General features: G+C 41.4%; 1 protein-coding gene across 2 annotated transcripts; it reads left to right on the forward strand.

The window, feature by feature from the left end:
- The first annotated feature begins 1299 nt into the window (after positions 1-1299).
- COG0212 (NagB/RpiA/CoA transferase-like superfamily protein) lies at positions 1300-26242 on the forward strand. Of its 2 annotated transcripts, none has more exons than XM_087700290.1 (6): positions 1300-1796; positions 23265-23359; positions 23430-23656; positions 23753-23828; positions 23923-24048; positions 25181-26242. In XM_087700290.1, exons 1-6 carry the CDS (start codon positions 1663-1665, stop codon positions 25627-25629), a joined length of 1107 nt encoding a protein of 368 aa, XP_087556416.1. In that variant the 5' UTR covers positions 1300-1662; the 3' UTR covers positions 25630-26242. The 2 variants fall into 2 exon arrangements, with proteins under 2 accessions (XP_087556416.1, XP_087556415.1); XM_087700289.1 differs by having other exon boundaries at positions 23269-23359; positions 25181-26240.

Here is a 26242-nt window from a genome sequence, read left to right on the forward strand (position 1 = left end):
TCCTTAACCCTTGTAGCCAATCTCTCATTCATAGAATCACACAAAAGCTTGATAATGACATCTCAGTTGGATCAAAGACTACTAGCTATGATACCAATGTAAGAAAGGTAGTATCTCACAAGCATGAAATACACATGAAATACATGGAATGATGGATATGTCCAAGAAACCTTGAATACATGAAAAGAAAAGCCATAGCCTTGTTGAGAATCAATGATGAGTTGTAGCATGGAACTCGCCTCATGCTAAGGTGGAGCAAAAAACTCAACTCTATGCCATGATGGGACATGTATACACCCATGTCAAGGTGGAAGGAACCCCATTATGGTTCGTAGAAAGTGTTATTCCAAGAAAGATAAAATGATAAGATGCTACCTACATTTGGTTGATTAGCCTTATTTATAGGCAAACTCTAGCTCTTCATATCCTAGGCTAAAAATAGGCAAAAATCATCTACATTACATACTGCATGGCAACTTTGCCGCCCTCTCTAAGGAGCTTCACGACGGCTTCAATGCAAAGCTATTACAAAGCGGCCTAGCATTCCTTCATATGCAAGAAATGCTAGTTATTCTTTAAGAAAAACTCTTAAGATTGTCCTTACAATGATAACTAAGTATGGAGGGATTATACTTGGATTTGGGCTCCTTTTTGTCTATACCATATCATGCAACGACCTTCACACTTAAGCCATCTCTTCTTGGATATGGACTCTTTCTTTATATCCCCTTGGCCCTCGCTAATGACCTTCATGATTAAGCCATCTTTCTTTATGTACTCTTGACCCTAATCTTTATCATGCACATGCGAGCTTTCATAACTTTGTGAAGTCTAGAAAAGAGGCTATAAATTGTACGACTTATGTAAACATGAAATAATTTTGTAAACCCATCTTTGCATGGTAATTTCAAGCTTCCAAACCCATATGAGATAGTGTGCATATTGCATCATAGTAGCATCTAGATAATGTAAGGTGAACCACATAGCATGTAGCAATCTCACTTTTGAAGTGAACCACAGCGTTCGTGGTAGTCTATTGTGTGCACTTCTTCATAATGAGATGCAAGCAAAGCAAGTCCACGTTGTAAGGTCATTGCTCAATTATCGACCATTATACATCATCAATTGCGAAACCTCGAGAGTTTTGTAACGATGGCAACCATGCGAAGCACGACGAGCTAGCATTTCATATGAGGCCCTTATTGATTGCATCACCTTATTGAAAACAAATCAAGGGATGAAGCCACGTAGAGCACCTTATTGATTGCATCACCTTATTGAAAACAAAACAAGGGAGAGGAGAGATGAAGCTACGTAGAGCACCTTATTTTTAAGAGACCGTGGAGAAGGAGATGGCATTTCTCCTCCTCTCTTCTTCTTCCTGCTATCTCTCCTCTGCGCTCGCGGCCTCCTGCTCCTCCTGCACGTCCTCCACCGTCGCATCCCTCTCTGCCGCCTCACCTCCTTTCCTGCGCCATGCCTCCCGCCCGCTGCCCCTCGTGATGGCAGCCTCCCGCCTCCACGCGCAGCCCCCTCCCATGTCCGAATTCGACACCGCCGCATTTGAAGCCGACCGGCTCCGCCAAGACGCCCAGGCTCGCCTCGACATGATGCGTGTGGCCGAGGAAAGCCTCAGGGAAGACGAGGGCAGTGCAGCATCCAATGACGGAGCTTGGAAATGGTCGATCAGAAAGCGCATCTGGGACGTCCTTGAGAGTGAAAACCTTGCGCAGCACCCTCGCCCCGTCCATCATCGTATACCTAACTTTGTTGGAGCAGCTGCTGCTGCTGCAAAGGTGCGATTTCTCATAATCGTTAGGCTTGCGATGTTTCAGTTATTGATTGTATTGTCTTTGGCATTGAGTGGTTGTTTGCTTTTTCAGTCTGTTATTCCAAAAAGCAACGCTGCTTACCCAATCGCCATGCTTGTCACGTTATTGCACTACTACCGCAGGCATACCGCCGTAGAAGCGATAAGCTTTATCTTTCATTGCCCCTTTCATCTACGATGATGATCTATACTTTCTCTCATCCGTCAAAGAAGACACACGCACACACGTCTAGAATACTTCATTAGCTCATCACCTACGTTTTATACATTGTGCAATGGCGTGGTACTTGTTTGAAGCACAATTATAAGATTAAAGATAGAAAAAGGGACACCAAGTACAAACACAATGTGTCTGAAGAACAATAGATTATGTGTCCAATGTGTGCGCCTCTATTCTGCAAGAGTAGGCATTTATTCTTGGATGCAGGTGGACCATTCATCGGCGTTGTTTCTAAATTTCTATTTTGTTTGTTGTTGTCACCCTTCATTTCTAAGATTACAATAAAGGAGAAATTAAGGAAAGAATAAAAGAGGGAAGATCAGTAACCTACACAATGTCCAACTCTCATATTGCAATCTACACTTTCTATACGAGTCACAAATATGGGAGATGCAGAGACCAACAATTGTTACTCCTTTGTGCAGTCATTTCACCTTTCAGTTGAGATTGGTGGGGATTCCAAGGCAAATTGTAAGATGTTGAGACTTGAAGTGTGATACATCATCGAGTTAACCCCAAACTATCATGCGAGAAGCCACTCTTGACTTCCAATTTATCTTCATTGATGTCATTGATGACTTCCAAAATCAATGTGATACATTGGTCTTTGGTGAGTTTTTGGAAAAATTTCATACGTAGGAAAGGCACCAGCTTGTTGAAAGCTAAGTTGGAGGCATTTGATAAAGTTAGAGAAAGCATGACTTGGAAAAGAGAAGAAACACATTGATAAAGAGGAAAAAGAATGGTTAATCATTTTCTAGGAAGTGTGGTGTAGGTCAACACTTGTGGAGTCACAAGGTAATTGAATGGTCACATGATAGGTTCTTAGGGCACAAGGATCATTGGAATCATGTGAGATTTTAAGGCACCATTAAGTATGAGTCCCTAAGAGTTTTGACCATCATAGTGCCTTGGGTGTAGTCTTACATGTAATCCTAGAAGGACATTGACCTATTGATGCATAGTGTGTCTTATTTTCTTTTTTCTCCCTTTACATGTGCGTGGAGGTCCATGGATATGTCCCCTTTTTTTGGAGACCTTCCACATGTTCAATTTGAAATGTTCTCCATTGTTTGTAGGGCTTTGATCTTAGTTCCTCTACATTAGGGGCGGCAACCAAGGATGTATATCGTGTGTATGTGTGTGTCTGATCTTGACATCAAATTAGGGGTGTCGATTTCTATGTTCATCTTCTTCTTGCCTATTGTCTCCTTTGCATTTTCCTCTACCCATCCCCCATCTTGTGTTTCTTGCCACTAGATATATTGCTAAATAGTAGTAGCTCAAGATGGTGATTACTAGGTGTAGCAATGGCATATTTAGTGGTGGTGGTGGAGGCGCTGATTGAAAGCTTTGCTGCATGCACAAATGATGTCATAGGGAGATGTATTTTTAATGCTTAGCTTTGGCATTATTAAGTTATGCACATGTGAGGTGTGTAAAGAAATGCTAGACTATAGAATACAAACACAATTGTACAACAAATGCACAAATTGATAAAGAAACACAGTTAAGGTTAGGGTTAACATGAAGACAATGAACATAAAAGATAAAGAAATCTAAATAATGAATCAATACAATGCTCAATGCAACAAAAACACTATGCAAGGTGAAAACAAACACTTAAACTCCTGTCTCGAGGGTGTGGCAGAGAGTATGAGCGGGTTGTCTATTTATAGATGGTTGGGTCCTCCAAAATTAGGGTTTGGCTTATGGGACAGAAGACACTCTCTAGGATTGTATTTATTTTTAATGAAAGTTTGATAAATCATTTGATTAAGCTTGTTTTGGGGCTGTTTAACTCGGCTAATTAGCATATAATACATTTTTAACTCAACAAAGTGCACATGTGAAGCACAAGTTAGTTAAGTCATGTTGATGACCTAAGTATCCCAAGTGATGAGTGGGTGACATTGGCAAAAATTGTATAAAGGCATGTTGGGCAAGCAGTTTGTGCCTAAGCCATTAATTGAGCCATTAAATATCTAGTGGTGACATTAGGGGACTAGGCATTAATTAATAAATTAATGGTAGTCTAAGGCCAATAAATGTTGGGACAGTTGAATGTCCCATGAGGGGTAGCACATTAATTGGGAATGGGTACTAGCTAGATCTTGGGTAGGGTCAAATGGATAATTAGTTGATTTTCAGAATTATTTTTTGAAGATTAATCAATTAATTTTGGGAATTACAATTAGAAGGCTGCCAAGTGTCAAAAAGAGGTTGCCGCTGGTCAAAATTACCCATGCAAACTGGGAAAGGATTGTTTGGGGGCTGGCGTGCGTGCACAAGAGAGAGAGAGAGAGAGAGAGAGAGAGAGAGAGAGAGAGAGAGAGAGAGAGAGAGAGAGAGAGAGAGAGAGAGAGAGAGAGAGCTGCTACAGGAGGGGCAGCAGTTTGTGACCATTTCTAGCTAGCTAGAGGGGTTTCTTTAGTAGGGGATTGCTCCTAGAGGATGATCAGCAAGCTGGCATTTGCTAATAACAGGGATTGGCGATAGCAATAGGAGCAGGCATCAATAGTTTGTCACGATTGCTAGCTAGCTAGAGGGGTTTCTATAGTAGGCAATTTCTCCTAGAAGGTGATCAGCCGACTAGCGACTGCTAATAGGGGCTGGTGAGAGCAAAAGGAGCTCATAACTTTGCAGGTGATAGCATTATGCTGGCCTAAATCAGGGCAGCAGCAGATCTAGATACTTTTTGGTGATAGAAACTGGGAATTTCTCTCTCAATGCTTTTTTTCTCATCCCCTGACAATGTTTCAGCCGTTCTCAGCCAATTCCAACATTTGGGTTAAGAGCAACTGAAGAAATTGCTGCTGAAACCAAAAATCAGGGGTTCCACAGCCATCTTGAGATCCATGTCCAATTATTGAAGACCTTGTCCTTAGTGTAGCAACTGAAGCAAGAAATTTGCAGCTGATCCAAGAGGTAGTCATTCTCAATTTACTGTGGCCTACATGCAATAGATTGAGACCCAAACTGTGCCAAGATTGTTATACAATCAAGGGGCAAATTGTGACCAAGAAGTGCTTGTCATTAAGGACAACCATTGTGTTGAAGATTGAAGGAGATTAGAGCATATCTCGGGGTACTTCAACCCAATAACATTACAAGATAAAGAATACCTCAAAGGATGCCAGTTGTTGGGGCCATTCGGGTGTTGGTTGTCCAAGATTAAGTGGCAAAGTTCTCATTTTCAGATTTTTGTATTTATTGCATGCTGTAATTTGTGGTAAATCAGGTCATTTGCCACCCTTGCCAGGAAGAAGGGCCGGTTTCAAATGGTATACTTCAACTCTACATAGCTGCAGGTACAAGATAGAAGCCTAACTGATGGAGTTGGAGGTGTCACTTTGGCTGGTTGACACCTAAAATACTGAGTTGGTGACGGACAGCCATAGTCACAAGCGATGGTCATTTTGGACTTGAGGATTGTGGGGATGGTAGCTTCTTTCCATCCTGCGTTCCATTCCATGTGACTATATAGTCACAAGTGATGGCAATTCCTCCCCGTCCCCTGTCCCCCATTCCCATCCTGTTTTGTTGTCACTTGTGACTATGCTCGCAGCTATTTCATTCAATTTTTGCTGCCAATACCTTTTGGTTTCCAAAGTACCTTTCTGATTGGTGTGTTTTGGCTTGGTATGATAGTTTTATTGGCGGACTTCTTGTATGTGGTTGGCTGTTCTGCATTAGTGGTCAAGGTCATACCTGTTTTGTTATTCGATTCAGTGAGAGGCACGAAGAGTTATGTCAAACTTTGAGTAGTTTGGTCCAATTTTGGACGCTGTCCACATTCTTGTACCTCTACATTTGGGGGCTTAGGAACACTAGGTGAGGTCTTGGGTGCCAATTGATTGTTTAGGTCATTATATTTCAGGACAACTTGTTAGTTGGGTCTCTATCACTATTGTTCATTTGTCTCCTGTCCTTTTGAATCTTTTTTACGTCTAGTGCCCTCATTGATGTTACACACCATACCTCATGCAGGGGCTGCACGGCGTATCAGCTCCTTTACGATTATTTATCACTTTCTTCAGCTGTTTAGTATCTTCACCTTTATTCACTCTTTCTCATCTTGCATCTACATTGTGGTATGGTATCATCATGAGAACTATGTTTGGATTATTGATTGCTTTGTGATTTTTGTAGCCATTTTTGTGTTTCAGCTTGTGCATACCTCACATGCCCCAAAGTTATAGCTTGACCGGCCTTACCAGCCTTACCTATCAATAGTTTATTACTAGAAGTGCTACTCTTTTTAAAGAAATGGTAGAGCAAATCAAGAGAAACTTAAAATGTACAACACCATCGAAGAACACTTTTTATAGAAGGCTCAATTATAAAGAATGAATATGAAGATGTAAATGATACAATGTGGGCCTAGATTTATTCAGGTTGGCCAGATTTTTGGCATTGTTGGGCCACATTTGGCCAGATTTCAGCATTTATTGGCTATATATAGCCTACCCCCAGCTGGTTGGTCATTTCGTCTTGTAGGTTTCAGCACACTGTTCTTTCAGATTTCAATGCAGATTTTCTTCTTCCATTCTCTTATTTCATTGTGGTCTTCTTCTTCCCTTCTCTCTGTGTTTTTGTATTTCCTCTTCCATTGTGCATTCCCACATGGTAGAGGTTTTTAGAAGGGAGACCTGTTGAGAAACCACTTCTTCAGTTTACACATTTCATTTAGGGTTTCACATTGATAGCCCCAAAAAGGGCTGGTGTCCACATTTTGGCCACTTTTTTAGTGGGTGCCCTCAAAGTGGTACGCCACCCTATATAGCTTATGCCTATAAATATGTAGGCACCTTTAGTGTATCATCACTATGTTATTCTTGTGTTTCTGAGTTTTTAGTGGGTGCCCACACAATGGTGCGTCACCCTAGACAGTTTGTGCCTATAAATAGATAGGCACCTTCAGTGTATCATCACTGTGTTCTTCTTGTGTTTTTGAGTTTCTCTTCTCTCTTAGTATTTGCAAATTGCCGTACACACTGTGTGTTTCTCTTTGCAAACCCTATTGTCTCTATGCATCATCGCATATTCGGACATGGTATCAAAGCATAGAAGCTTAGAGAGATAAAACCTTGTTAATTAGAGAAGGCAAAGATAGGTTGTGGATTCGGTATTAACTATTGATTTCCCTCCTTTTCTGGTGCATCAACAAGAGACAGAGATACCCTTCTTTTCCTCTTTCTCCCACCCTCTCTTTTACACGCTGATACTCTAGTGCTATGACTTCTCCACAGGCAGATGGACAAACCACTAGATGCTCCTTTTCTGGCATGAGTGGACCTCCCATGAATGCTTGCGGACATGGGCCTTTGTTCCCTAAACCATCGGAGTATATGCGGCTATTTCTAGGCACTTGCTGTGCCACCTCTTCCTTTTGGGCCGTAGAGTTTCTTTTGCACCGGCTTTTCATACTTTTATGCTCAAGGCAATAAGATGCATGTGATGCGTACTAAGCTCTTTCAAGCCGCAGGAGGATCAACTGATACTACGGCCTTCTCGCGACCGCTGCAATGTGCTACCGAGGTTGCTTCTACTTCTTCTAGGGTTTCAGGAATACCACCTCGATAACTCGCGGTTTTGTAGTCTGCTCCACTAAGAGACAGTGATTGTTAGATTCCGTCCCCTCAAATAGTCTGCTCCTTTGCGAGATAATGGCTGTTTGACACCTTTCATTACTTCGGCTTCGCAATCCACTCCATTGAGAGACGACGACTGTTGCCCACCATTGGCTTAGCTTGAGCCTCATCTTTTTCCACCCTCGACTATTTAGATTTGAGTGGCCTCCTCTCGAAGTTCTTTGACATCTTCGATACCCCAAATACCTTCTTTGGCTCTATTAGCGACACTTTCTTCGTCATTAAATAATTCGATGTCGGTGATCCACGAGTTTTTAGATTCTCTCTCTTTCAGAGGGAGATTCAAAAGGGGATGTACTCTCTTTGCCCTGAGTGGGGGCTCCTACTTCTTCGACTTTAGAGGGGGCCCTTGCATCTCCACCCTCAAGGGGGGCACCTACTCATCTTGAAGTTCGTCACCCACCATTTACTCTTTTGGGGTGGCTGTCTTCAAATAGTCATTTCTCCTCATGATACCTAGGGTCTTCAGGCATCGCCTAGATCGGGGCCTCGGAGGTTCAATCGCGACTTGGTAATGAGGCCTTCGAACTCCTTCCAGCATGGAGTTATGGAGCTAGTGGCTTCTATCATGAGGACATGTATTTTTGAAACCTCACTTAACATGTGGATTAATTTTTAATCACATGATTAGGTAAATGTTGCACATGTGAGGTGCAATTGGGATTAAAGTAAATTTACGAGCTCGAGACTTGAAGAAATCACGGGATGTCAAAGGCAAAAGTTGCTATAAGTTATGCCGCACAAGTACTTGGTGGTATTTGGTGCCAGTTGTTGGCCTAGGTCATTCATTTGGCCATAAGTGTCAGTTTTTGTGACACTAGAGAAGTGGCGTTTAATGGTACCTAACACCAATTTGATGGTCAAAGATGGGATAGAGACACTCGGAAATGAAAGTTGCCTTGTCAATTTACAAGTACTTGGTGGTATTTGGTTCCAGTTGTTAGCCTAGGTCATCCATTTGGCCATAAGTGTCAGTTTTTGTGACACTAGAGAAATGGCGTTTAATGGTACCTAACACCAATTTGATGGTCAAAGATGGGACAGAGACACTCGGAAATGGAAGTTGCCTTGTCAATTTAATTATTGGCTAGTCATATTATTTTTTAGGGCATCGAAATAATTATTAGATTAATTTTCAGTATTTAAAGGTTGAATATTAATATTTAATTATGAAAAAAGCTGGAAAAATCATTTGGGAAGGTTGCTCCTTGTCAAAAATGCCCATGCAAGATTGAAAAACGTCTTTAGAGGTTGGAGATGCGTTTTTATAAATTCAGTCTGCAAGAGAGAGGGAGGAGAGGCTGCTGGTCTGATTTGCAGCCATTGGAGGACCTTCTGAGGCTGCCAAGGGGAAGAGAAGACCAATCAACAGTAGGAGACAACATCTACAGGCTGTTGAGATAGGGCAGCAGTAGTAAATGACTGATGTTCTTCAGTTCTTTGCATCTACATGCTGTTGTGGCAGGGCAGCAGCTGCATTTGACTGATTTTCAGCCATTCTTTGCGACAAAACTCTGATTTTTCTCTCTCTATAGCTTTCCCTCTCATCTCCCAACCATTTCTTAGCCTTGCTTCGAAGATCTTAGCATTTAGACCCCTGGAGGCTGAGAAATTTTAGATTTCTCTGTTGTAAACCCAAATTTGTAGAGCAGAAATCAGGGTTTAGCAGCAACCTCGAGAAGCGTGTCAAAAATTGGAAGCTCCAAGACTTGGATTCAATGGGGCTGAAGCTGTTTTTAGCCTATTCAAGTGGAGGGACCAACAAATAATTGAATTTGGGGCATTTTCCATCTCCATCAAAGCGGGTGAAGGCCAATTGATTGCCCAAAATAAGGAGCAAATCAGATTAAAGACTTGCTGGTGATTTTGAACAGCAAGGGGAGTTGGAATACCGAAAGGGATTGGGAGAATCCCATTGCAAATCAACTTGTTTTTCAATAAAGCTAAAGAAATACCGAATGGGGCACCAATTTTGGAGTCAATTGGGTGTGCATTGTGCAAGAGCAGCAGGTAAATTTGTATTTTCAGATTTTCATTAACTGTTTGCTGCTGTAATTAAGTTGTAATGAGGGATTTACCACCCATCCACAGAAGGAAGGCTGGTTACAGCTCTCTTCCAAGGTGGAGTCAAGTTCTATAGTTCATCTCGTCTATTGTTTCTTACTATAGGTTACCTTATTGTTGTCACTTGCTTGTAGACCATAGCCACATTGAACGGGGATTGGGAAACATGGTTGGAACCCCCTTGCAGGAACACCCTTGTAGGGGGGGGGGGGAAGGAGGGAGACATTCTATGAATAGGGGGAATGGAAACATGATTGGAATGGGGAGGCTCCATTTCGATGACGAGGAAATGGGAAATCAAAAAGTAGACAACTTTAGGATATTTAAAATGATTCAGATAATTTTACAAGTATTCAAAGACACTCTAAAAGCATACTTTAAACATTGTATTGATAATTGTATGAATGATGCAATATATATGAATTCGATGTTACAAATTTCAAATAAGACTTGAGTACAAAGTGCACACAATAAAAAAAAGGTTAAAACTTTAGTGGTTAAACTTTAGAGTCTCAAGAGCCATAATTTATAAATATTTCAAGTTTGAAGATTGAGTAACATATCAAAGCACTCAAGACTTAAGACTCATATGTATCATGACTCATAACTCAAATTGAATGCAGACTAATGTATTGAGTAATGAGTACTCAATAAACTATCAAAATTACTTCACATTGGTAACTATACTCTAGTCTCTAATACATCAAAAAGATGCATCATACATCATACTTGAAGGATATACTAGTCATGATATAGATGCCCATTTGGCATGACAATATCCTCAAGGCTCAAGTCCTAGCCTCTAGAACCTCAAGTCTTATCTGCCATGTCACTAGTGCTCTCTGTTGCTACCTTCTGCGTAGCCTCCTCAATCGCTCGAGTGTGGGACTTGCCCTATTGTATGCTCCTCCTCTTGCTTCATCTTTCAATTTGTAAAGGGTTTGGCCTTCCAATCATACTATTGCAAAGCATACGAAAGTTTGCACTGATGAAGACAAGATCATTGGCCTTTTGCACACCAAGGCTACTCCTTTTCTTATATGCAATGTGGCTGTAAGAGCTAACAACCTAGCTCAAAGTGTGAACTGCTAGGCATTGAAGTGCAGGGCCATCATATCCATAATGCTCCCACCATAGAGGACTGCCTCTAGTGAACCTGTCCACCTTTGCATCACCACAACCATATGAACCATGGAAATTCTTGTAGAGTGCAAGCTGATTCTTCATCATGTGCCTCGTTTCAATATCAGGAACCATGTGTTCTAATATGCACCTCTAGCCATAACTAACCTTCCTGTCGTTCTCCTATCCATGACCTTGAAACTCTAGGTCCAACATGCATGTGTTGAATGCAAAGGATACGCATAGACATTCCATCGTGTCACACATAAGGTACGGATCTCATCATATTGATCATCATTTGGTACCAATTCTAGGTGCTCAATCATGCTGTCCATAGTCTCGTAGACCTTGCCAATACATGGCTGCATTGCATCTATGAGGTGCAATAAGTGCATAACGGGCTGAACCATGGCATCAATCCTCTTCACCTCATTTCCAAATCCCATGTCCTTAGCTATGTCTATGCATGTTATCCTGGTAGGAGTAGAAGCCAAAGGGAAGTTCTTGAACTCATCATTGATGAACGCTTGTTTCAATGCATCATTGTACTCCCTCAAGTGACCTAGCATCAAGTTGTAAGCAAAGCAAGTGTCAGAGTACTTGAGGAGAATCTTTTTAGACTTATTTGAAAATTCATGGCGAATATATTGATGGTCGAGCACAAAAGGTCACATCTAAGCAGCTTTAATATGATGGCTCAACCCATGAAAGCTTACCAATATCCTTGAGAAGATTATTTAAACATTGAGCCATGCAAAACAAACTATAATGTGCGAATAGTAGCTCTTAGCTATGGCACTAGTTGTTCTAATTGTTGGCTCACCATTTGCCATGAATGCCACAACATTTTGTTGCCCAACCATCCCAATGCTGTCTATCCACACATGGGCGAATACATTGGCACTCTTGCCTATGCCTGAAACATCATGAGATGAAACAAAGTACATCTCACCATGAGAATATGCTATTAGCCCATAAACGGATCTCTTGCAGCTCTTGCTACATCCATCTACGGTTAGTGTCACACCGTGGTGTGCACGAAGCATCTTCATATCCTATGCAACATGCACAATCTTGCATCCCTCCCTCTCCAAGAGAGTAGGACGTAGTGCTCTAATGATGGTTTTGTGTAAGTAGGGCCATATTCAACAACTTTCTTGAGCATTCCCTTGAAGAACTCCGACATAATGGATTATTGAACACAATGCACATCATGATTTGAGATAGCATTGGGCCACAATCAAAGCCAAGGCCAAAGCACGAGTCAAAGACTGAGGGAGAGGTTGCTTCATCACCCTCTCAATTAGGGAGGGATGTTGAGCTAAAACACGCTTTACAGCTGATTAGCATTTTTCAACAGCCCTAAAACACGCATAATTAATGAAAAATGCAAGTTTGGTGTGCGGTTCGAGAGTTTTAGTGGTTCCCCAAAACCCTAATTTTTTGGGGTACCCTTCAATATCTATAAATAGACGGGCTAACCACCATTCAGCCTTATCCTTTTGTGCAGGTTTCTCACTCTTCCGTGCAGATTTCAGCCATTAGCCACCTACCATTTGTTGTCTAGCCATCACAATTGTAGTCTATCACTATCCAACCCTAGGCTGCCTATTTTCAGCCATCACCCTGCTGTTTGGAGGTCTCCATCTGCTGCGTCATCACAGCAACTGATCAACTTGCGTTTTCAGCATCTGGTGCCAGGCGAAGGCTGCTGCCATCTCTCCCACTAGGCCACTGTTGCAGTACTTGCGTTTTTGCTATCTAGCAAGCCGTCTACATCAGCAAACCCCTCTCCTGGTGTCACCTTAGTTCCCTGACACTCTGGTGATCAGTGTTTGGTGTTTCCCGCACTTCGACACTTTGACACTCCAACACTCCAACTGGTGGTTACTATAGTTGGGATCTTTCTTTAATGGACTTCACTCTCCGACACTACATTGCTTTGCCTTTGGGCACTCTATACACTCTTACATTCATTTATAGTATTCATTCACTTTAGAGTTTCTTCTCTCTATGTTTGTGTTTGTGTTTGAGTTTTGAGTTTTTACGTTTTGCGTTTAGGGTTTGAGTTTTGCTTGTCTTTGTTTGAGTCTTTTGTTTCAATCTTGGTCGTACATGCTGTGTTTCCTCAGTGCAAACCCTAGCATATCTTCACAAAGGAGTCCTTTGATGAGGAGATGGTGCATGGATCCTCAAATGAGGAGATGTGACATAGCCTAGGCCCTATAGGCTATAGCCTATTATCTATAGTAGCTAACTTTTTTATTGCATGATAATTGATGTTGACATGCTTGGTACTGTAGTCTGGATAATTATATGTATCTTGATTTTACTTAGTACTATAGTCTATTATGCATCTTGGTTCTTGAATCTTGATGTCTATCTTCATTGTTTAGATGATTCATGACTCATAATTCATCTTGTGGTTTTGAAAATTAAGTCTTAAGTTCTAACATTTTGTTGTTTTGAGTCTTAAACTTCTAAGTAATAAGTCTTTTATGTTCTTCAATCATGTAATGATCATGATTCATATACGATGTTTGATTATTGATATAAGTTGTAACATGTTTTAACTTCAAACTTTATGAATTCAATCATATGACATGAAGACTTGAAGGTTTGTTTGAAATTTGGGTAGATATTATTGTAGGCATTGATATATCTAGATACCTATGTATTCATTTTAGAGTAAGATTTGAAACTCCTTCCGTCATTTCCAAAGTTGGTCGAAACTCCAAAACTCTAGTTTTTACCGTTTTTGTTTTTCTTTTCTTCGAAACTCCCTTGTACTATGAATATTGGATACAGACTTCGATCAAAATCAAAATTTATCATTAACAATTTTTCTATTAATAGATAAACAATGAATATTTATTATTTTTAAATTTTATCTCACTATATGAAAGCAATGTGATATGTATAGAAGAAGCGAGTGACAACAATATCAGTCTTCTCATTTTGCAGATCCCACAAAGCCTCAAGGATAGTTTGTTATATGTGAGGTACATCAAAAGTAGATGCCCTGACCTCCAATATGCTTTGGACATGGGAGGATGAGGGTGTAGCCGTAGCCTATATCTTAAGAGGGTGCAACTGATGCTGTTGTGGAATGTGTGTGGCAGGATCAATAGCCACACGCTGCCTTGATCGATCCAAGGCATCTTGATTTGTTGCACACGCCTCGAGCTCTCACCTCTTCCCAGGTGTCAATTGTGTGCAAAAGTGCACCTCTTTTCCTTCCTCTCCTAAGAAATGAGGGTTGTGCCTTTTCAACTCAACTCGTGTGTCTATAAGGGTATAGCTTGCATGTCCCATTGACGGGCTCCGTCACCACGAATAGGGTCCTCAATGTTCACTTCATCTCACCATGACCAATCTTTAGGTGCGTTGCACCATGTTCAGCTTTGGGAGGATCTAGCACCGATCATTTTTGGTGATGAGGGTTGAGGCACATGTTGAGCAAGTGAGGCAAGCTATGGAGGAAGGTTGTGAGAGGTTTCAAGCAAAGGGCTATAGGGCACAGAGAGAGAGATAGAGGGGAGTGGGAGAGAGCGCAAACTGTAGTGTTGGAGCTGAGAGGTAGGCGATTGGTGAGCATGCTATAGAGCAGGCAGGTTGTGTCACATGGCGGATTGGAGTTGGGGGTAGAGGCAAAGACTATTTAGGTCAAAAAACAACATTTCAATGACTTAGGTGAGTGTTAACCTGGTCGTGTTGGAACGGGCAGCTTGGGATGTTCTTGACATGGCAGCCATGGAATGTTCTAGGCCTGGGAGACGCATTTCCTGTCCCAACCCGTTAGGGAACGATGTTCTGGCGGTCCAAGGCCCTGTTTTACCCGTTCCATGTGGCTATGCTATAGACAGCCTACAGGGGTTGCTATGCCTCCAACAACCTCCTAATCAGTTGGGGGTAGCTCTTTGATAGCTCCCAATGGCTAGGCTGATCACCAATGGTTGGAAAATTGTAGCCACAGCTCTTTCTCCTTCTCTCCTAACCTCCATACTATTGGAATGAGGCTCCACTAGCCTCTTATAGCCTTTCCCTCACTTGCATGGGTAAGTTTTGCCAAGTGGCAGTCATTTTTCAACAAATTTCAGCTTAATTAAATTAATATTCAGAGTATTAATTCTAAAAATTAATTTAATTATTATTTCTTGCTCAATAAATTAACTATATCTACCAAAAATTGGCTAGGCTAATTTATCATCCACGCAATTTGGAGTATTCATTAGCCCTCAATATGGCATTGTTAATTAATCAATTCCTAGTTTCTAATGTCACCATTGACATTTGTTAGCAGTCATGTTTATCATGCCTTGTCATCTCTTGCTTGTGAGCCTCAGTCTGAGTCAGACAAGGACTTCAGGAGCTCTGACCTGTCTATCACTTGTTTTGATGGAGGAGGTAGCTCATTCTAGAGCACTTAGTTTATTGCATTTCAGTGCATTTTCTCCTCCAATCGAGATTTATATGTGCATTTCTTGTGGCAATTTTTTCATTCTTTAGCTTGCCTCACCTATTGGACATTGTCCACCCTTTCTAGGATTTTTTTGAGCATTTTCCACTTGGCAGTTAGTTAGATTATCATTTTTCCTTCTTCGTTGGTAGGTGCATACTCTAGTGTTGCCGTCATCATCAGCCTGATATGGTGCCCTCATTGACATTGTGGGCTGCGTGCAGGGACTGATCAATCGTCCTTCTGTATTCAGCATTTGTTTCTTGTTGAGTGCACGTTTCTTTTCTTCTTCTCTTGCAGATTGTCTCTCTCTTCCTTTATGTTCAAGTTCCTTCTTCCATTGTGTACTCTCACATGGTATCAAAGCATGGTATCTGAGAGCAACATAGAGTTCGTGAGGCCATCCACATCTGTGTTTGCTGAAAACTCAAGCTCCTAGTAGTTGGCGACTGCACTTGGAGCTCAGGTGTCATCATTTGGAGCCTATTGGGTGGAAGCAACTGTCTGTTGACCAGGGGACTACCTTCTGCAGTCAAACACAACCTTTCAGGAGCAAGCGATAGCTTTCACATCAGTGTTTTGGTGCTTTTGCATCCTTCATGAGCAGTCAACGGTATTTTCTTCCTCAGGCAGGCCTTCTACATCGAGATCTCTATATCCTTTAGTTGATTCCTCTTGTCTTGGGGCTATCCATAGCCAAGTGCAACTTTTTGTGGGTGTTTTGCAGATATTTACAAAGATGTCTTATCACCAGTTCTTTATTGACTTAGAGGATGAGGTTTCTATTCCTTCCTCTGAGAGATGAAGAGATTTTCGTGCTAGTTCACGCGACGACCAGAGGTTACCTAGCCCGTTTGTACGAGATCCCTCTCCTCCATGTTTTCTCCATGTTTCACAGAGACAGCTCGTTTTGCTAGCCTTCATATACCTTCCATGGCACCCTCCCTCTCTAGAGGTGCCCATACTCCCTCCTTTGTCCAAAGAAGACCGGCTTGATAGTTCCAACTACTTGCTTTGGTCGTGTAAGGTGGAGTGTATCCTTGATACTTTTGATCTTCGGAAGTTTGTTACCCACCCTATTCCCTATCTAATGGAGGATCCCACTGTTGGATCATTGATGGATCGTGGCCTTTTGGGATTGGCTCAATTCGAGAGCTTGATCTTTCCTTTTTGTGAGCTTACAAGATTTTGTCCTAGTGCATGTGCAGAGGTTGCGAAAAGCAACGGAAGTGTGGACAAAGCTTGCTTCTTTGTATCATCAAAAGACATTTGCCCATTGGATTACTCTCGAGAAGGAATTATGGATGCTTGCTGTTGATGCTTCTTCTTCCATGAAGGATCATATCAACAGGTTGGAGGACATGAGGGATGAGGTTGCGGCCCTCGGTAGGATGATCTCTTTAGAGGATATGGTTATGATTCTTTTGACTCAGTTGCCATCTCCCTAGTTTGATGTCTTCTACACCATCCTTCTTACATCGAGGACCCGTGAGAAGCTTCTATGGGAGGAGCTTGCCCCGCTTGTTTTGGAGCATGACGAGTGCGCCAAAGAGGTAGCTAGTGGATCCACGTCCACCAAAGCTTTTGTTGCAGGATTGGGAGGGGGGACGTAGAAGAAAGGGAAGTCACAGGCTAAAAGAGAGAAGAGTTCTTTAGGTTTTGACTCTGACTTGGAGAAGCCTAAATGCCCATATTGTGGGAAGGGAACACATCCACAGGAGAAATGTTGAAAGAAGAATCCTCACCTCGTCCGGGAGCGAAGAATGGCCCTAAGACATTTGAGCCTTCTACCTCTACTTCAACAGTTACACATGAGTCAGTGTTCCTTCATATTGTTGACTTGGAGGAGCCTCTTTAGTGGTTGCCTCATCTTTTGAGAGGCCTTGGCTGGTTGATAGTGGACCTTCTAGTCATATGACTCCACAAGGTGCTTTGTTGCACGATCTATACCCTTCTGAGGGTTTAGTCATTGTTGGTGACCTTGTTTCGGTGCCTATTTGTGGTGTTGGCACTTTGCCTTTATTTCCTGACTGTGTGTCGAGCTCCCTTTCACATGCTCTTTTTGTTTTGGACTTGGGCTTTTCATTCCTCTTAGTTTATGGCTTTACAAGGCTTGGTACTTGGGTTGTCTTCACCGAGCAGGCCGTTTGTATTGAGGATTCTTCTACAGTGGCTCTTATCGCGACAGGTTGGCAGGAGAGCGGGTCTCTTATGCAAGGTCCTTTGAGGCAGTTGTCACCCATTCTTGTTTATGCACCCTCTTTTCCACATGTTCCTTCCCATCCCCCACCCTTGTTAAGAAGAGTGCTAGGGTTTGCACCGAGGACACACAGAGTGTATGACCACGACAGAAACACAAAGACACAGACACAGACACAGAGGGCAAAACTCAAACCCTAAACGCAAAACTCACAAACACAAACAGAAGAAGGGAGAGAGAGAACACAACTCTGAAGTGAATGAATGCTGTAAATGAATGTAAGAGTGTACAGTGTGCTCAAGGGCAAAGCAATGTCGAAGTGTGACGACCACTGAAGACGTATCCCAAGTCTGTGACCACCAGTCGGAGTGTAGGAGTGCTGAATAGTGAATAGCAGCAGGTTGGTCACCTAAACGCAGCAGTCTGGAGGCTGGAAATTGGTAAACGCAGCAGTGTACCACCAATCGGGGGCTGGAAATTGTGCACAGTTTGCTGTAAATAGCAGGCTGAAACAGTGGCTGAGAGTGTCAGGGCCTGCAATACTGAAAACACAGGTTGGCTGACCTTGGAGATGGACAGCAGGCTGAACAGCAGTCTGGGACAGTCTGGAGCTGTCGCCTACAGCAATGGACAGGCTGAAGATGATGTGGCTGCAGTCGATGATGGCTGGACAGCAGATGGAGGCAGGCTGCAGGCTGGAATGGGCGCCAACAGCAGCCGAGGGTGTGTGGGCTGGTGTAACCTGCAAAACAAGGATGATGGTTGAATGGGGGCAGCGTGTCTATTTATAGATATGGAAGGGCGCCCCAAAATTTAGGGTTTTCACTAAACTTTCTCAAACCGCTTCCCATTTTAGGGTTTCCACTGAACTCTCTCGAACCGCTCCCCATTTTAGGGTTTTATTGTAAAAGAGCATTTTTAGTGTGTTTTGGGGCTGTTTAAGAGGCTAATGAGCAAGTAATGCATATTTTAGCTCAACAACCCTCTCCTTCAGTGGTTCCCTTGTACCCCCCATCCCTTTTAGAGGGGGACGATCTTGATGATGCGGTTGTGGATTTTCTGGCACCTATTGTTTTAGAGGGGGCTTCCTCATTTTCTAATCTAGTCGAGATTTTATATGCATTTCCTGGGGCAATTTTTGCATTCTTCAGCTTGCTTCACGTGTCGGACATTGTCCACCCTTTCTAGGATTTTTCTTAGCATTTTTCACTTGGCAATCAATTAGATTATCATCTTTCTTGCTTCCTTGGCATGTGCGCACTTCGACTCCGTCATCTTTCTCTGTCTTCCGTGCTGCCGTCATCATCAGCTTGATCTGGTGCCGTCATTGACACTGTGAGTTGCGTGCAAGGACTGATCAGTCCTGTATTCAGCATTTGTTCCTTGTCTAGTGTAGGTTTCTATTCTCTTTCTCTTACAGATTGTCTCTCTCTTCCTCTGTGTTTGAGTTTCTTCTTCCATTGCGCACTCTCACAACATTAATGGCTAATAAAATCGTCTTGGTCAAAATCTGACATTGGGTACCACCTAGCACTTGTCAAGTAACTTTGCCTTTGGCACTCACTGACTTCTCAAGGTCCTTGGCTATCATTATGAAATAACTAACTTGTACATCAGATGTGCACCCCAAATTTGCACATTTGATTAACACTTAATCAAATGCTAAGTAAAACATCAGAATTTCACATCCTCATGACAAGGGACACAAGAATTAGAATTCATTTTGATTAAATTAGTAAATCCATTTCTCATTTTGGTGACATATCCCCCTCTTGAGACAACGCAAGCAATTGGGATTGCATGCAGTTAAGATCCAAGATGATAGACGAAATGATCAATATACATTTTTGAGTAACCAAGTATATTGTCGTTATTGCATGTTTTCTTGATGTATAGTTTCATACATGTTTCAAAGTAACTAAGAACACTGTTGTCACTTCATGCATTACTAATGTATAGTTATATAAGAGGGTAGTCATTGCATTAGTAAACAACCAATCGCAATTGTACAAAACTGTGGCTATTAAAGTGCAAGTATATAATTGAGCATAATTGTAGAAACTCAAGTGTTTGGCACATTGATCGTAGAAGTCTCAAAGCTTACTATCTCGAAAGGACAAATATGAGAGAGAAAGAGACTCCAAATAGAGCCAAGATTAGCTTTCTAAATGAGTATTTGGTTGCTTCTTAATCAAATCTCGTTTTTGATTAAGGGCTTGCTTGGATTCTTAATCATAAGTAAGCTGTACATTGGATAAAACTTTTGATTAAGGTTTGCTTTATAACTCAGGTGACTTGTTTATTAGGCATACAAAATTTTTGAAATTTTAAATCTAATGAAAGCTTCACATTGCACCTTGTTTGGTTTGCCCTTGTCCTTGTACTACCTAGCTTGTATACTTGGCCATGGCATGCCATGGTATCAAATCCTTCATTGATGGTGAAATAGTCACTGTGCAAAGAGCTAGAGGTTTATTTAAGTTAAAATGATTAAATTTCTTATTTTGGGGACAGGAGTCTCATCACTGAATGGATTATTGGGTGTGGTGGAAGAATGTAAAGATGAGTGAGGTATTGAATGTGGGGGTTTGGGTTGGGTAGACAAATGTTTGGCCTGGTATTGCATGTGGCACCAAGGTGCTTGGTATTGCATGTGGGGGTTTGGGTTGGGTAGACAAATGTTTGGCTTGGTATTGTATGTGGCACCAAGGTGCTTGACATTGTGACTAATGGCAGTTGGTCCATTGAAGGTGGTAAAGCTTGATAGAAGTTGGATGGACCACTAAGCATAGCATTTGGTGAGATGTATGTCGATCTGAGTCATGTTCAAGGCTTGATATATGCAGGATGGATACCCATGAGGCTAACTTGGATGTCCCCAATGGTGCTTGGTTTGGAGGAGAAACCACCACCATCGCTGCATCTCTACCATCTAGCTAAGGGATAGATAAGGTTCTTGTGGGATATGCATCTAGAGTAAGTACCTCGGGCGTGGTGAATTATGTAATGGGTGACTATGTGCATGTAATAATAGATGGAATGTGAGAAATGGGTGGGATTTACGAATGATTAGATGCACTAAAAGAAAAGACAACATAATTACCAAGTGAATGAGAGGTGTTATCCGATCTTCTTTCTCTACAGTCACCTTTCCTTGCATTCACCTATCAAAATTGGTCATGGTTATCATGAATACTTATACCATGGCTTACACATGAGACAGAATTATTAAAGGACTAGTAGAATGTAGAAATATGTATTTTGCACCAATTCTTGTGGGATTGGAGTTTGAATGGATTGGATGTGGTATTGTTCCTATGTCAATGCGTCCTCCTTGGGTTGCAAGTTTCGGGTCCTTGAACACTTCAAAATCAAACTGTGGTGCACCTTCCTTTGGAATTTAGATACGGTCATTTAGATGATATGTCAATGGAGTAGGAATATGATGATGTAGATTTTGAGTATAATGCCTTTAGTCCTTGCCTGACTTTTTCACATCTTAGCCTGATAATCTTGGAATATCCATTTTAGGTAAGAAGATACATGGACCTTGGAAGGATACCTTCCATCCGAGGGGATTCTTCCATTTGAGAAATGATCAGGGATACTTGGAAGAAAAATTGGCTTAGCCAATTTAAATATTGACTGGTAAAATTAAATTTTTAAGCACTAGAGTAATTATTTATTTTGAAAATTAATTTAATAAGCTAGATGATGCTGGAAAATAAAATTAAAAGGTTGTCACTTGGCAAAACTTGCCCATGCAAGTGGAAAAGATGTATTTAGGGGTTGGTGGAAGTCTATTTCAGCCATTGTGAGAGAGGAGGTTGTTACAGAGCAAGGAGATGTTTCTGATGTGATTTGCAGCCATTAGGGATCAGTTCTATAGCATACGATAGCAGTTTGGACTCTCCAGGAGTAGGTGATAGTAGCCCAAGGTCCTTCTAGTGCAGATGACAGCATAAAGGAGGGGGCAATGGTCTTTTTGATGGTCCTATGCTGTAGATGATAGCTTCCATGGCTATTTGAGTTGGGCAACAGTAGTTTTTCAATGTTTCTTGTGATGAAACTCTGAAATTTCTCTCTCTACAGCATTCTCTCTCATCCCCCAACCATTCCTTGAGTTATCTCAGTATTTTCCAGTAGTTTGAGGTATCAAAGGAAGAGATTTTAGTCAATCTTTGCTGTAAACCTTAATTTACAATAAAAAGCAAGGTTTTGACAGTCACCTCGGGATGTTGCTCAGAATTAAGGGCCTAGGACTTGAATTTTAGCGGCTGAAATTAAGGAATTTCAAGGAGATCCAAGAGGCTAGTCAACCCTAATATCAAATTTGAGGCTGAATTTGTCTTTCAAAGAGTAGGGTGAAGGCCAATTCCCAAGCAAATCTTAAGAAGACTTCAAGAGGGAAATCCTTGATGTATTTGTGTCTCAATAGAAGTTGCAAAGAAGGTGGTATGACTTAAAGAAAATTGGAATGTCCACATGAAGTATTCTAACATGTTTCTTAATCTATCAATGTATGTGGAAGGGATTACAAATTTGTCAAAGTTGAATAAGTACATTTGTGGGCTTGATTTACATCTTTCTTTAGATGTTGATACCATGTAGCCCAAGGCTATACATGAGGTTTTGGTTTAGAGGCTTGTTGGTCAGTTTTGACAGCAAGAGAGACTTAGATTAGTAGAGGAGATCAAAGGATCTCGGTTATACTCCTTCCATTTGCTATACAAGTTAAAGAAATATTGCAAGGGGTGCCAATTTTAGGGCCAACAGGGTTTCCAATGTCCAAGATTAAAGTAGTAAAGTGTGCATTTTGGGTTTATGTGAATTTTATGTTAATTTATGTAATTAAGTGCTTAATCAGGGAATACCCCCCTCTCCAAGAAGGAAGGCTGGTTTCATGGTTCTGTTGTTGAGACACCATCAATTCCCTTGACTTGGTGGGCCCAAGGCACCTAATTGAAGGTCAGAAGCTTTGCTCTAGTGCTGAAATTGTATTCAATTGAGCATTATAGCAAGAATGTCTTTAGATAGTGAGATGGGATCAAGCAAGGATGATGCCACTCAATTTGAAAATTCACTAAGTGTTGGAAAAAATGCAATGGTTGAACTTGGACAAGGCACGCAGCATGGACAGCAACCTGAGAATGAAGGAATTGGACAAGAGTTGGGTCCTTCTAGGTCTCTTGAGGCTGATGACCAGCAGGAGGAATAGGAATTTGATGACCAATGTAAAGATCAGCTGAGGACAGCAGTTGAAATGTTTGTGCAATTGGCAAATGATCCTCAGTTTATGCGCTTTTTGAACCCTTAAAGGAGGGCAGCAATAATCTTCAGGAAGATTTTTACAGGATAGCTCGTGTACAGCTGTCCGTGAGACTATGCCAACCTTGTAGAGCTCTATGTTTCTATTACTGTCCTGTTGCAATCTTTCAGCATTTTCATTTCTGGTCTCTGTTATGCTTAACTCTCATTTGACAGTATTATTTCTGAAATAAAATTTGTTGCCTAATCTGATTCAGGATTGTATCTTCACTCTTAGTTCGAAATATTTCAATGCCCAACAGTATTTTCATTGAAAAGAATTCACAAGGAACAAATTATTTTGGCCTTCACCCAATTGTAGTAGCAAAAAGTAAATTAAACTTAAACAATTTTGCTGCCTAGAGAAATGGCTGAAATCACTCACATGGATCTTTTTCTTGTACAAGAAAGTTGGCAAGCCTGCCAGCTTTTCAAGCTGCAAAATGTGTGAAAGTCAACCCAGATACACCTCAGAAGCAAGTGCGATATCTTACCCTACAATGTAAGCATCACACCTCTCAAAAGATTTGTGTATACAAAGTGGTTTTGGAACTAATATGCTGCATTGACAGGCAATAAAAAACTGTTAACCCCACAGCCTAGGTTGCGGACTGGTTTTTTCTCTGAGCTTGAAGCTAGTGCTTTGCCCTCTGGTGCTATGGCGGAGGCTTGCACATCCAGTGGTGTCGCAAAATATGGGAAGCCTTTAGGAATTGATGCCAAGATAAAGGTGGACTTGATTGTAATTGGATCAGTGGCTGTGGATCCAAAGTCTGGTGCAAGGCTGGGGAAAGGAGAGGTGAGTGAAGAATTATATTTTAGTATAATGTGCAGGTACAGTTAAGGTGGATTAAGTTTCTCTGTTTATTGAAATGTTTACTTCTATATGCATCAGGGATTTGCTGAGCTGGAGTATGCCATGTTGAGATACATGGGGGCCATTGATGATTCAACATTAGTGGTTACGTCAAGTAAGTTAACCTTTCTAAATGGAAAATCTCTGCTCTTTGTTTGTGATCGTATTTGGTGACTCTTAACATTGCTACTCCCTTTTTTGTTGAGTAGTTCATGACAAACAACTTGTGGATGATATTCCTGTTGACAAATTGCGAATTCATGATGTGCCAGTAGACATCATTTGCACACCTACACGAATTATCTACACCAATACAACTATTCCAAAACCTAAAGGTAAGAAGTTAGATAGAATTAAGTTTTCTGACCGTGAAAATATTAATAGTATATGAGGGGAGATATAGACATGATAAGTAGGTCTCTTAGACACTAACTTTCAATTTGATGAAATATGAAAGTCTAGTCTCTATAGCCTTGCAAACATTCATCTCCTTGCACTATATAGTTTTTTACTTGGAGGAAGCTCAAGTCAAGAATGACAGTGAGATCTTTTTGCAAGTTTATCTATTGCAAAGTGATTTGTAGTACCTGTGTTTGGCTGTGAAATTGGAGAGAGAACTAACAAGACTGTATTGACACATCATATTTACTTACAAAGCGGGATCGGGCTATATGTGTGATGGTGATGTATTGTCATAGTAGAACATGTTTTTCACCCCCTTGTCTTAAAGGGTTTCCTTTCTAGATCCTTTTCCAACTCTGTTCTTATAGAAGTACATCTTCATTGTGTATGTTAGATTTCTTGTGTGCATTGATGCAAGTGTGGTGTTTCCATTTTGTTTCCTAGGCGGAGTGGTTCTGCTCTTGTTTGTTTTTGTTTTCTGAGTAAAGACAGCCAAACACCTATGGGGGGCACTTTTCCAAATATTAGCCAAGAGAGCAAGGTAAGAACCATGCTGGGATTGTTTCTATGGGCAGGCGATAGCCTGCATATCAAATGAACAATGGAGCTTGATCATAATGGGGTCCTCCTCTGTTGCCAAGGAGGACTAACTGCATGCAGCATGTTTGAGTGGGCAAGAACCCACACTTACACAGGCATAATGCACCCAACAAAAGTTGAGCCCAGAATCTCACAATACGTGCCTAAGCCTTAATTGTTAGAATGTAGCTTTGGGACCTCACCCATTTTTCATATAAGATATCTGCAAGAGCTAGGACTTTTAGTGCACCTCGTTTCACCTCTTAGTGAGCCCACTGCCTAGGTGTATATAGTGTCCTAGCCTCTTTTTGGTCTTGGAGATCATTTATGTTAGTGGCCCTTATGTTTGGGCACCTGGTAAGTTCAAGTGAATGTAGGGCCAAGGTTTTCTATGTGAGCTCAAAAATCTGTCATGTTCTTTATGGTGCACTGATATTTTGGCTAGTTGATTGCAGAGTTTTCTTTAACTGTGTGGGGCTGTTACAGGTATCTATTGGGAGCTCCTTTCTCCTGAGAAGCTGGGCCAAATACGTGTCTTACAAGAGCTGAAGAAGAAGATTGAAAAAGAAACTGGTCAAACTCTTCCCACCGGGCCTTCAGAAAAGCTTCCTCCTCTTGCAGAACGCAGGCCATCTAGGAAATCAGCTGAGAGCTCCATCAAGGGAGCAAATATTTTTGTTTGGAATCTTGATATCTCCACATCTTGGAAAGCATTGCAGGAGCATGTAGTCAATGCAGGAGGAGAGCCATTAAATGTAAATATGATAAGGAAAGAATCGAGCTTTAGATCAATGGCAAGAGTGCTTTTGAAAGAGGGGACAGATGCTGAAGCTGTAGTCAAGGCACTTGATGGATCAAAACTTGGGAAGTCTAAAATTAGAGCGAAAATTGATACACCACCATCGTCATCAGAGGAACAAAATGCTGCTACTTGATTCAGAAGTATGTCAGTATAAGAGTTTCTAAAGACTGGAGCGAAAATTGATACACCACCATCATCAGAGGAGCAAACTGCTTCTATTTGATTCAGTGAAGTATGTTAATGTAAGAGTTCCTGCCTCTGCTGCTAAGCATTTCCTAAGCTTGTACTCGGGTCGGGGGCTTAATGTCTGTCCACGGTAGCGTTTTTCAGAATGTGAGCCATTGCGATTTGAAGTGGATTTGGTGCTGTAAGTCTCTTTTGCAGCCCCAAAGATGCGTCCGTGGCATTTGGGACTGTTTGTTAATAGTGAAGCACAATGACTCTGGTAACTGATTGGAGTGTGGACTTTGCCTTGGTTCTATGCGAAGAGGCTCTAGCACTTCTTTTTTGTAAAATTAGGTAATCTCTATACACTGCACTGTGTAACCTTAGTCTCGCTCATCCCAGCCAATATTGGTTTACAAATTTCTAGTAAAGTCTCAGTAAGGCTTGTTGAAAAGAATTAACTTTTTGGATGAGTTCTCGAGTCTAGCTTGGAATCTCCTAGTAATGCATGAAACTATTATGTACCATGAGACCAAATCCTCTTGAGGAACATGTACCATATCAAACTGCCAATGAACCTT

The sequence above is a fragment of the Lygodium microphyllum genome, chromosome 19 (assembly GCF_053477565.2).
Source record: "Lygodium microphyllum isolate KBCC chromosome 19, Lygodium_microphyllum_v1.1.10, whole genome shotgun sequence".
NCBI classification, from domain to species: domain Eukaryota; kingdom Viridiplantae; phylum Streptophyta; class Polypodiopsida; order Schizaeales; family Lygodiaceae; genus Lygodium; species Lygodium microphyllum.